This window comes from Leptonychotes weddellii, chromosome 4 (assembly GCF_054177405.1).
Source record: "Leptonychotes weddellii isolate Sample4059 chromosome 4, ASM5417740v2, whole genome shotgun sequence".
NCBI classification, from domain to species: Eukaryota; Metazoa; Chordata; class Mammalia; order Carnivora; family Phocidae; genus Leptonychotes; species Leptonychotes weddellii.
Genome location: NC_138372.1, coordinates 6,906,563 through 6,918,965, shown reverse-complemented (window position 1 = coordinate 6,918,965; position 12,403 = coordinate 6,906,563). Strand labels below are relative to the sequence as shown.

At 40.6% G+C, this 12,403-nt stretch overlaps 1 protein-coding gene across 1 annotated transcript in view; it reads right to left on the bottom strand.

The window, feature by feature from the left end:
* Window positions 1-12,403, bottom strand: part of KIF1B (kinesin family member 1B) — a 137,286-nt gene that overhangs the window by 59,964 nt on the left and 64,919 nt on the right. Inside the window, exons 16-22 of the mRNA XM_081816819.1 lie at window positions 8,043-8,122; window positions 6,500-6,575; window positions 2,932-3,011; window positions 2,329-2,435; window positions 1,256-1,339; window positions 610-790; window positions 408-480 (exon numbers count right to left, since the gene is read on the bottom strand). Of these exons, the coding sequence (XP_081672945.1) occupies window positions 408-480; window positions 610-790; window positions 1,256-1,339; window positions 2,329-2,435; window positions 2,932-3,011; window positions 6,500-6,575; window positions 8,043-8,122 (681 nt within the window). The remainder of the gene's footprint in view (window positions 1-407; window positions 481-609; window positions 791-1,255; window positions 1,340-2,328; window positions 2,436-2,931; window positions 3,012-6,499; window positions 6,576-8,042; window positions 8,123-12,403) is intronic.

Here is a 12,403-nt window from a genome sequence, read left to right as displayed (position 1 = left end):
AATTAGTACTATCAGGTGATCAGAAACAAAACCAAGGCAAACACTCACTAAATTCAATATTCAATATAATTATCATTAAAAGAATCACCACTGCAGCGTACTCAAAAATCACCATCAAGAGGTAAAGCCTACCAGAAAAGCTCCCACTAGCTCCTCAAAAAGCACTTGGTTTTGCTAGAACTAAAGATTTAACACATAAAAGGCACAAAACTGTACCTTTATGGACACTTTTTCAAGCTAAGGCTACCAGGAGATGTAAGTTCATTCTCCATTAAGTAAATGAAAGAAGAGCCTATGGTATCAATGAGAGCTGGACAAGCAACTGGGCAAGTGCTCATCTGTGGAACAGGGAAGGTATGAGAGCAAGCTGCCCTTTTCCTAACAGAGGATTCAGGATGGACTCCTACCAGTCTCTGCTGCTCCAAGAGAAGATCTGCTTCTTCCTTCTCCTTTTTGTATAGGATCTCCATCTCCTGTAGTCTAGAAGGAAAAGAAAAACAAGAGAGGAAAGAACAAACTGTGAAATCACTGGGCTGTTTCATGAGTGCTATATACTGCATGCTTAAAAGAAGTGATAGTCATGGGGGCCACATCATATTTGTGCATTACCTTTTCTCCATCTCCTGCTTCATATCAATCCCTTGTTTTTCTAGAAGTTCTCTCTGGGCAAATGTCCAGTCCACAGGCTCAGAGGGGGTCTCGGCAGAAGGAGTCTTCTCCCGCTCTGCCCGTGCTTGCTCCGGGTGGTTGAAACGAAACACATGGTTTTTACCCATGATGATACGGTTTCCTAGCACAAAACAGAAAGAGTTAAGAAGCCATTTTTTAAAGGTATACCTATCTAAGGTAATAACCTCACTCTCCCTTCATTTCCCTAAGGCAAAAAGAGAGCTTTTGTGGTTTTACAAGAACAGAAATCCTAACGCTATCATACTTCAATCTTTAAACAAAGAGTCAAAAATTAAAGAGTTGCTCACACAAACCACGTGTTCTTTACTAAAGACTTCAAACCTTTCCCAGTCTCAGGGGCGCCTGAGTGGTGGCTCAGTTGGTTAAGCGTCCAACTCTTGACTTTGGCTCAGGTCATGATCTCAGGGTCCTGAGACTGAGCCCCAAGGGAGTCTGCTTCCTCCCTCTTCCTCTGCTCCTCCCCCCAACTTGCGTGCACTCTCTCTCAAATAAATGAATAAAATCTTTAAAAAAAAAGGAAAAAGCAAAGGACTTCAAAAAAACAAAACAACTTTCCCAGTCTCACCTGAGCGCAGTTGAACGGGCTGGGCCACCCTCTTGCCATTTACGTAGGTTTCTGAGCGTTCACAGGGCTCTAGGGTCACAATAACTAAGAAGAACAAACTAGTATTAGCATCACAAACCAGTGGAATAAAACAATGGAAAGAAGATGACTGTGAAGATTCAGGGTAACTAGAATACATTCCTGCAACCAACCAAGTGGCAGAGCATCTATATAATAGTTCATTTTAGGGTATCAAAACCAGCCGTGTGGCTAAGAGAAACATTTAAATGAATGTGACAAACCTCAGAAGAAGATGGGAAATGGTCGTTTTGGTGATATGTGACAGTTCAGTCCATAAAACTGAAAACCATCAGAAATCTTAAGTATAAGATATAGGTACTGGGTGCCTGGGTGGCTCAGTTGTTAAGCGTCTGCCTTCGGCTCAGGTCATGATCCCAGGGTCCTGGGATCGAGCCCCACATCGGGCTCCCTGCTTGGCAGGAAACCTGCTTCTCCCTCTCCCACTCCCCCTGCTTGTGTTCCTGCTCTCGCTATCTCTGTCAAATAAATAAATAAAATCTTTAAAAAAAAAAAAAAAAGATATAGGTACTAAACCAGAAACATAAGCTCAAAAGCAGCTAATATTTTGATTAAAGGAATGAGTCATTAGCACAAAATACCATTAGATTATTGTTCTGTTAGTAACCCAGACAAAAATCAAGACCGACTTTTTCTTCCCTTCTAGAAAAAATACATGCTGGGTTAAGATTAGGGGTCCTTCAAATCTCCCACTACCCAGGATATTTGTTCCTTTCTTACTTGTCTATTAAATAATTAACATTCAAGACCAAGCCTAATTGCCTATGTCCCGCTCAGTTCTTGGCAGTTACAAAAGGGCTCCTTTTGTCCAGGCTATTTTCATGTAAAATAGCTATGTCTGTCCCTGCATTTGTAAGCAGGGCAGGTTTCTCCATTTTCAAATATTAGATTGTACAAAAAGTATCACTGAGAGAGACAGGGAATAGCAAGCCCTGGGGATTTCTAGTAATATAGAATGAAAAGGTTGTTGGAAAAGCAATGCCAGGAACTCTCACCGTCCCCACTGTTGTTTCTCTCGCTCCGGAAGATACAATGCTCTTCTTGAATGTGAGCCCCACTCAGCACGATGTCCTGGCGCCGTTCAGCATCTGCTTGGCCAACCCTGAACACAAGAGAAAGTGTTTCCCAGGGAAATTCAGACACAAAAAGCACTGAAAACAATGAACCTCTTTCTCCCAAAGAATATTCTTTAGTATGTACAAAAAAGGTATCGCTTCTTTTTATCAGAGGCTTTCAACTGCAAATTTTATTTTCACATATGATCAACCTCCCTACATTAGAATAAGAAACCAAGGAGCAAGGATACATCAATGTAACTCACTCAGCTTTATAAAAAGACACGAATGAACTAATCTCCCTAATGAATTCATATAAGAAGTTAGAAAAAAAAATTTTTACTTAGGGTTTTTAGGGAAAACTACATGTTAACTGGTTCAGATGGCTAAAGCACTTACATAATTTGGGAAGACAGGATAGTTTGTAACTATTTCAGACACAAAAAACAGCAAATCATTACAATTTTTCAACAAATAACTTTTTAGTTATTCAATCATTTATGAGAAGAGAAAACAGTAAGTGACCAAAAGAAACAAATATACCTTGTAATTCCATCTTTGATGTAATAAAGCAGGCATTCAGACATTAGTGGGTCCTCATTGAGGTTAACAAGATGTGGGGTCTGAAAAAGGGTACAGATGATCATTTGGAGCAAGTACCACTGGGTGGGCAGTGACAATAACAGTGACCTACAGGGGGCCAGTGGCTTCCTGGATTAACCACAGTCCCTAGAAGAGGGATGTCTTTTATTCCTAGTTCCCAGCTGCAATTCCATACAAAAAGAAAACACTCTCTTCAGGCCTTCTCAAACTGCACTAATACGTTCTATTTAAAAACAGGAGTTCAGGGATAAAGAACAAGATCCAATTCTTGATAAGGTCAAAGCATGAAGAACACAAAAGAAAAATAAGGACAGGACGATTCTCTGGATGGGTTAATCATAATTTTTGTAACTATCTGGACAAAAATCTTGAAGGGTAACAAAATATGCCACCCCAAAATATGCCACTTTGACATACTGATTATTTTGAGCTGAAGGCACCTGAAAAACAGCAAATGCAGGGAGAGGCTTTCTTTGAAACCCCTCGCATGCCTGAAGACAGGTCCTCCTAAATGGCCTCGGCTGCCATGTCCCCTCGGGAGTCCATTAACCAGGGAGGAAGGACTTGAATCCCAGGAAAGGAGACCAGAAGTCAACACCACACTCAGACTTTGTCACAAACGATCACACCTTCCATCTGTTCTTCCAAGGGCCCCTTCATCTTTCCTGAAAATCATTTATTCCCTCCTGAGAGGCCTACATCCCCACTCGCCTTTTCCTACTAGGATGGTATTTAAGTCTGAATTCTAAGCCATCTTGGGGAGTCACTCACTTTCCCTTGGGTAGCTCCCACACATACATGAGGCAGACATGTTAATATGTTTATTTTTGTTTTTCTCTTATTAATCTTTTATTACAGGGCTCTCAGCCAAGAACTCAAATGGGTAGAGGGAAAATTATCTTCCCTTCCTACAATCTCCAGAAATACTTTTCATTTACTTTATAAAATTGTCTTTTTTTTTTTTTTCAAGATTTTATTCATGAGAGAGAGAGCGATAGAGAGAGCACAAGCAGGGGGAGAGGCACAGAGGGAGAGGGCAAAACAAACTCCCTGGCAAGTAGGGAGCCCAATGCGGGGCTCGATCCCAGGATCCTGAGATCATGACCTGAGCCAAAAGCAGACACTTAACCCACTGAGCCACCCAGGTGCCCCTATAAAACTGCTTTAAAAAATGGGGGACTGGGTGGCACAGTCAGTTGAGCATCTGACTCTTGGTTTTGGCTCGGGTCACGATCTCAGGGTTGTGGGATCAAGCCCCACACTGGGCTCTGCACTCAGTATGGAGTCTGCTTGAGATTCTCTCACCTCCCTCTGCCCCTCCTCCCCCTAAAATAAATAAATCTTTAAAAAAAAAAAAAAAAAGTCCCCACATCCCCTGGCATTTCCCTCTATAATTTTTATCACTTCTTCCATGGTCTCAGCTATTGTCTTTAGTTTATTAGTCTTTACATTAAAGAGAAATTAAAATCACTGACGTTCAACAATATACACATCTTGTAAAAATCTTCTTCATCTAACTCTAATATTTCTAAAATCTTTGAAAAACCAACCTTCTTTGGTGAAAATACCCCACTGGAATCCAAAAATAAGTCACATGGTCTTGGGGTCAAAATCTACTCAAGACAGTGCCAGCAAATGTGGAAAAATGAAAGAAGAATCAGATGAGAGGGTTAAGAACAGGGAATGAGAAAGACGATTAAACAGAAATTAGAAAAAACTCTACATCAGCATCTGCCTCTGTAGTCTAAGAGCTCTGCTGGTTTGAGAAAGTCAAGTCCCTCTGTGGGCAGTGTTCTTTAAAGCCCATTAGGACACTGGCCTCAGAAAAAGGGGATCCTGGAAACAGGTTTTGTCTGTTTGCCCCTTGCCTTAAAAGTATTTCCCCCGACCCAGTTTTATGGCGGTATGATTGATAAGTAAAAATTGTATACATTTAGGTTGTACAACATGTTTTTTTTTTTTTAAGGCGGCGAATGTGCATGCAATGATTACCACAATCAAGTTAACACATCAGAAACAGGTTCTAAAACTGAATCTGGATGTAGCCAGTGGTGTATCCCTTCCTTTCCTGAGGAAGTCTAGAAAGTTAAAACAAGATGCATAAAATTAAAGTAAGAAAAAGCTTTGGAAACAGAGATCTCAGTGTGGAATTCCGTGCTGTTTACATCACACCACTTATTTAAATTATTTATGACTTGTGTTAAATGCCATCGTTTTACAAGTTGTTACAAAAATTTTCCATATAGTTCTTAACACTCAAAGACGTTGTAAAATCTCTTTCAATATACACAAAGGCACAAATCTGATCAAACCCGGAACTGCTAAAATCTCCACAATCCTAAGTATGCTATCTCAACAAATAATGTCTTACTGAAGGAAACACTATTAAACTGAAAATCACAGACTGCTGGCAATACACACACAAAATACTGTTATTGTTATTCCAGTTCTACGACGTGTACCAAAAATGTCTTTAAAACCATCTTCTTTGTTGAAAATAATGCAATGGAATTCCTAAAAAAAAGTTATATGACCTTGACAGAAAAACCAAACCTAAAGAATCCTAGCAAAAACCAGGAATATTTCCTATCACATAAACACAAAAATGGAAACCCCCCTGCCCATTCTATGCCAACCTAGAGAGATCATCATCAGACCCCGCAGAACATGTATAAGTCTCTGATAGGCAAAGCTGGGGTCATCTGAAATGAAGAACCATTTACTACCCGCATGAATATATCTGCTTTGTAAATAAATAAATATGTTCTATTACTGTCATATAAGAAGCACACAAAAATAATTTGTAATAGTTTTCCAATATCTAAGAATAACTAGGAAGCAACTTAGTAAAACAAAACAAAACAAAAACAAAAAAAACCCAAAAACCAAAACCTACCTTACTATTCTAATTAGCTACAAGGAATCTACTACCTAACAACTATAAGATTATGTAAGTGGGAGGGTACTATTGGAGTCATATAAAAAAAAAAAACCTAAGAAAGGAGCAGAGGAGGCTAGAAGGGTGAGGACAGGAATTGCTTTACTCAGTATAATGGTTGTCTGTAACACAAACTACAAAAACAAACTTGCGTGGTATTTTTCTACACAAACCTGAATAGCTGAAATTGCTTCCAAAGAGTTATAAATCAGGGCTGCTGGCATCTGTGGGAAAATCTACATAGAAAGAGTAGCCAAACTGAAGCAAGGTATGTGAGGTGAGAGGCTGGGAATTTAAGAGAAAGCAACAATGCAGATGAGTAAACATACTGAATCATGACCGGAAGTTATACTGCCTTGGGTTTTATTTTGTAAACAGCAAATACGATAGGCATTTTAGAAACAGACTGCCCCTGTACTGTAAGATGAAATCAGAAATGTCTGAAATTAAGACAAATCTCAAGATAAAATGAAGGGAGGAGGGGCCAGCCCTGAAAGACCGGAAGTGCCTCAGTGACCAAGACAAACAGGAAGTGCTTCTGTTGGGTTGAGTTTCACAACAGGTTCCTACCTTCTTAGGTGAAAAAACTCCCAGGGTTCCTCCGTCTTCCCGAATGGCCACTCCCATCTCAGCCAACAAGGCCTCTCTAGAAAAACAACAAGCACATCAGAATACCAATACCAAAATGTCAATTAAATCAGTCTCTTGTGAACTGGAAAGTAAAGCATGCAAAGCAAAAACTATTGTCTGTGTTAGTAATACAAATGTGAAAAATCTGTCTATCCCATCATTCATGAGAATTTAAGGGAAACAGCACATTCAAAATAAGTTCTGTTCCCATGTTAGGTAAAGTTGAATTCACCCAAATAAGAACTTTGTCTCATCTGACTTTGGAGGCAGACAGTAATTCATAAATAATATGTCTATTAATATAAAAAAAAGGAAGACAGGGGTATTCCTTAAGGCCAGACATCTAACTCAAAGAACATTTCTTCAAAATCTAAGAAAGCAATCAGAAAGTAACTTGGATATATGAAGACTGTCTGTAAGTGTGATTTTCTCAAATGTGATGCTCCCATGCCCAACATCATATTGATTCAAGAATTTTAGCTTAAAATCCCTATAATAAGAGGGGCGCCCGGGTGGCTCAGTCTGTTAAGCATCTGCCTTCGGCTCAGGTCATGATCTCAGGGTCCTGGGATCGAGCCCCACGTTGGGCTCCTTGCTCAGCGGGGAGCCTGCTTCTCCCTCTCCCTCTGCCTGCCTCTCTGCCTACTTGTGCTCTCTCTCTCTCTGTCAAATAAATAAGTAAAATCTTTAAAAAGAAAAAAATCCCTATAATAAGAATATTCTAATTGTTTGATACATCCACTGCATCAATACATCAGCACTTACTTCTACCTCATCTTCCATGAAGGGGGAAGACAAGTCTGACCTTCTTTTAATGTATATTCATTCCAAGAGGAAAAGTATTATTTTGGGTTATGCTCACCTTCAGGTAGATAACTGAGAGGTTAAAGTAGAAAAGGGATTTTAAAAGTCTGCAACTCAAACTGCTTCACCTCTTACCAAAGAGGTTCTATAAAACATAACTCAGACAATCATCAGAGAGCTTTATTATTTGGGCCTTTATCAAAGGCAGTTGTTTTACAAAGTAAAAACTCTATCCCAGGGTACCTGGGTGGCTCAGTCAGTTAAGCATCCAACTCTTGACTCTCAATTTCAGCTCAGATCATGGTCTCTGGGTCATGGGATCAAGCCCCACATTGGGCTCCATGCTGGGTGTGGAGTCTGCTTGGAATTCTCTCTCCCCCTCTGCCCCTCCCCCACCCTAAAAAGAAATGTTTAAAAAAAACCCTCTATCCCTCAGTATCTTCCATTTTACATGGACCCTGAACACGATGCAGTATGGTAATGAGCACAGGACTCCCTAGAGTAGTCTAACTATATAACCTCTGCTAGGGGAAGACCTAGAGCAGGCTGAGTTCTGTTCTATTCTGTGCTTGGCAAGGGGGCCCTTCATTTTTACTTCCAGCTCAACTTCTCCTTCTATAAAAGGAATCCCAGTTCCCCTGAGAATGTGCAGACAACCCCGAGAGCTTAACTTGCTGACCTCTCCATTCTGATGGCCTCTGTTTTACGCAGCTTCTCTTCCCAGGTCTCATTCAGCTCAGCAATGATCTTCTCCGATTCCTAAGAGGAAGTCCACAGTTAAAGTGAAGAAGAGCCTTATGATGTAACACGCTATGTCTAGGAAGGACAGCAAGAAGCACACAATGCCCTTTGTGGGTATGAGGCAGAATCTAATACAATGAGATTCTGTTCCTTTCTTAATATTATGTGCAATAAAATTCATGAAGATTAGGTCTAACATTAAATCAGCCCTAGATATATAAATTCTCCTAAGTCCTAATAAAAATGCCCAAGGAGTGGGTGTGCATATGTGTGTGTGTAGAAAGAGGAGTAACATTAACATCCCCAAATGCAGGACTCTATTTCTGAAAACCACTTCTACAAAAGAATAAAGCCACCAAACAATTGCTTTTGTTTCACTATAACTTCACCATAGCCTGATGGGGCTCAGAACGTGTTCCCCTAAAATATGGCATCTTGGCATATTGATTATTTTAAGCTGAAGTAATTTGAGAAATGGTTTCTGCAGGAAGGACTCTGAACTCCTCAAGCAGGTTTTAAGACCCTCATGAGAGGAGCCTTCTTACACCTGGAGGAAAGGAGAATCCTCATCTCCAAAGATGGAAGAACAGTAAGAGGAATCTGAACAAACAGGCATTGATAAGTTCCCTCCAGGTCCTATCATAATTTCCCACAACTCTTCTCTCTTTATCAAACCTAGCGAAAAAAATGCTTTAACACTTCTTTGGGTCTTTATTTCCTTATGAAGGTTCCCGTGTCACATAAAACTTATATTAAATAAATCTGTGTGCTTTTCTCTTATTAATCTGTCTTTTGTTTGCAGAAGCCCCAGTCAAAAACCTGAAGGGTAAATGAATATTTTAATTCCTCTACAACATAACACCCTTCTGAACACAACCCAATACCTGGTAAGAGAAAGGGTTAGTATTAATCTCAGCCGAAGGCATATAGCCACTGAAGTGACAGTGTCCCGCTGAGTTTTTATGAATGCCAGAAATTAAGAACATGTTTCCTGCTCTCAGGGAGTTTACTGTATATGAGGAAGAGAGAAGTAACTGATGATTCATTCATTCAATAATTATACAGAACTACATTATATGTTAAGCCCTGTTTCAGGCAACTAGGGATGTGGCAGGGAAAAAATCCTTGATTTCATGAGACTTACATTCTAGTAAAGAATGTAATCAATTTTAATCAATAATTCAAATATACAGTACATGGGATAGTGGCAAGTGCCTTGGCGAAAAAGGAAGAAAGGGAAAGGGGTAAATGAGGGAGCAATTTGGAATGGGGTTGTCAGAACAGGGCTCGCTGACAAGGTTCTGTGTAAGCAGAGACAAAGCAGGAGCTACCACATGAACATGTGAGGGAAGAGGTAAGAAATGCCTGGCATTTTCCAGGAACCACAGTGTGGCCAGAGCAGTGCGCTCGCAGACTGTGAATGGGTAGGGCAGGAGAAAACAACAGAACACTGTGTCACGTGCTAGAACTGAAGTGTTCACAGGTCGCTGGAGAATGGGTGAGCATAAGAATGACGCTCAGACTGATGAATGAAGGACAAGTAGGAAATCAACTCGGTGAAAAATGGAGGGAGGAAGACGACCTGAGGACAGGCACATGCAAAAAGCAGAGGAAGATCTGGTCATGGAGATGAAATTAGAAAGTCCAAAGATGATGCCAGGAGCATAAGAGTGATGAGATGCCAGTTCTGATGACAGCAGCACTAGTGATTCAGGATGAAAACCCTGCACAGTTTACAAAATAGCTCACTGTTTGATTATTTAACAGGCCATTGTAAGAAGCCTCTGGGATCTGAAAACATAATTATCTACAAAGAAAGAAACAGTGAGCACATAATACAATCAATCCTAAGGTGTCTGCGATTCGGTTTTCCGGAAGGAGGCATGGGAGCGTGTTAAAAAGCCATGAGTGAGAATTCCAGGCGGCAGCTGCAAAAGCAAAGGAGTACAGGAGTCAGGAGAAACAGACAGGGGAGCATCATGATGACGACAGTGAAGAACAACTAGCTAAGCAGGGCAAAGAGAAAACTGATGAGCGAGTTAGAAAAGGCAGAAACATCAGTATGGTTCCCATGAAGGGGGCCGCTGAATAGGTACTCGTTCAGAAAAGGGTCAGTCACAAAGGGGTAGATGCCAGAACAAGTCAACAGAGGGAGTGGGGAAGGTGGGGAGGAAAGACAGAACCACCTAAATTGCTCTCATTTAACTCTCCCAACACCCAGGGGCTGAAAGACTCAAACAGCTACCTGAACAGCATCTCTCCAGTGGCCTCCAAGAGGACAGATTTAGCCTGCAGTGCACGTACCCCTCCCAAGCTGAGACAGGAAACGTGCCACGCTAGAGGGCCAGCAACCAAAAACACCCATACAATTTCAGCAAGGAGGGAGATGGCCAGGAACCAAGTGGTCAGTAAGCACCACAGAAGTTACTCAAACAACTCTAACAGAGTAGTACTAAATGCTTTTGCATAGGACCGTGAGAGGGCAAATACGAGACAAGTTGGCACCATAGCCTACGTGATAGCAAGGCTTATTAAAGACAGCTGGGTAGAAACCTTTACGATCTCAAAATGGTAACTTCGAAAGAAAGGACTAGGACAACAGGCTGCCCAAACAGAGCATCTAGACTAGTGTTTATTATACAGAGTGTGGCGCACAAGCCCTGATGTTGGTGATGGAATACAAATTGACCCATGAGAAACTTAAAATTTTTTTTTCCTGGTTGGTTATTTTCAGGAAAAGATCATGTCTGATAAGAGATTTATCTGGCTGTACAAAAGCTATTCTATTTTGGGGCAACTGTAAATTCACCCAAGGTAGCAAAATCACTGTCTAGGGATCCTGTTGTCATTTTGCTGCCAATTCTAATGTGAACTCTCTAATTTTACTTCCCACCTGGAGGGTAAATCAGGACATGATCTCTTTGTAAAAAAAGAGATTTAATGAGTTAGCTGAATATGGTATTCTTTTATTTTTCATTATAGCTTCACGTTGCAATTTTTATGTTGTCTAAAAAGCTATTTTTTAGGGGCGCCTGGGTGGCTCAGCCGGTTAAGCGTCTGCCTTCAGCTCAGGTCATGATCCCCGGGTCCTGGGATGGAGCCCAAATCGGGAGTCCCTGCTCAGTGAAGAGTCTGCTTCTCCTTCTCCCTCAAATAAATAAATAAAATCTTAAAAAAAAAAAAAGCTTATTTTTTAAAACTCTGAAGAAAGGTTAAAGAAAATGATATTAAGCAAAAGTTCAGTGCTAGAAAAAGCCATTTATTCCAGAACCATTCTAGAGATAAACTGGGGACCAGAGAAGCTAAGAGACTAACCTGAGGCCACACTACATCCTGAGCCACTAAACCCTAGAGTGGGGTTTCCTGACTCTTGATGCTCTTTCTTCAATTAAGGTAGAATCACTAGGCTTTAAAGAAAATATTCTACAAAACAGCTCACCATCAATTAAGAAAGCATGAAGGATATTATTTCTTCAAGCCTGAATAGCAAACTTAGCTTAAATAAAACTGAGATGCCAACATTAGATAACTTTTGATCTCTGAGTTATCAACTTACCCTGCAGGCAGGCCTGGCACACTGGTGCCCAATGTTGCCCATTACCCACTCTAGAAACCCAACTTATAAGATTAAATTGAAATTGGGATGCATGCTTCAGAAATGAGGAGTCCGGACAATCTTTAAGGGTCCTTCCTTCCCACAGGTAGGACACACAAAAAAATTCCAAATAAAAACAGTGACATCAGGAACCTATTTTTAAAGCTCCAAGAAATGTTGGGCTCAGGCGCCATTCAACTTTGGTCTCACATCACGAATGTCTAGCTATCTATGCAGCACTCGTTAACAATTATGTTCACATAGCTAAACACAATTTAATTTCTTTGTCATGATTCAGTTAAGGTGACAGAGAAATCCGCAGAACAAGTCAGAAATATTTCCACAAAAAAAAATTACAGTTTCAACTGTGATATTTAAAAGGTTAAATGCTTACTACATGGAACATTCCTTGAAGCCATCAGATAGCCAAGGTTTTACTGTACTGAACATAGTATGTTCCATAAGTGTGTTCCAAGTGTGGGGCCCTTGGGCCGCCTAGCACAGCACCTGCCCTTGCATGCTTCTGTAATGGATACTTGTGGATATTTATAGTCCAAGCCTAGGCGATGGCCCTCATAGTACTAACTTTGATGCCAGATTAATAAACAAACCCCAGAGCCACCACACAGTAGCTATAGTTACATATTTAAAACCTTACTGAATAAGAATCCAAATCAAGGATACATACATCCCAACTCAGTTTG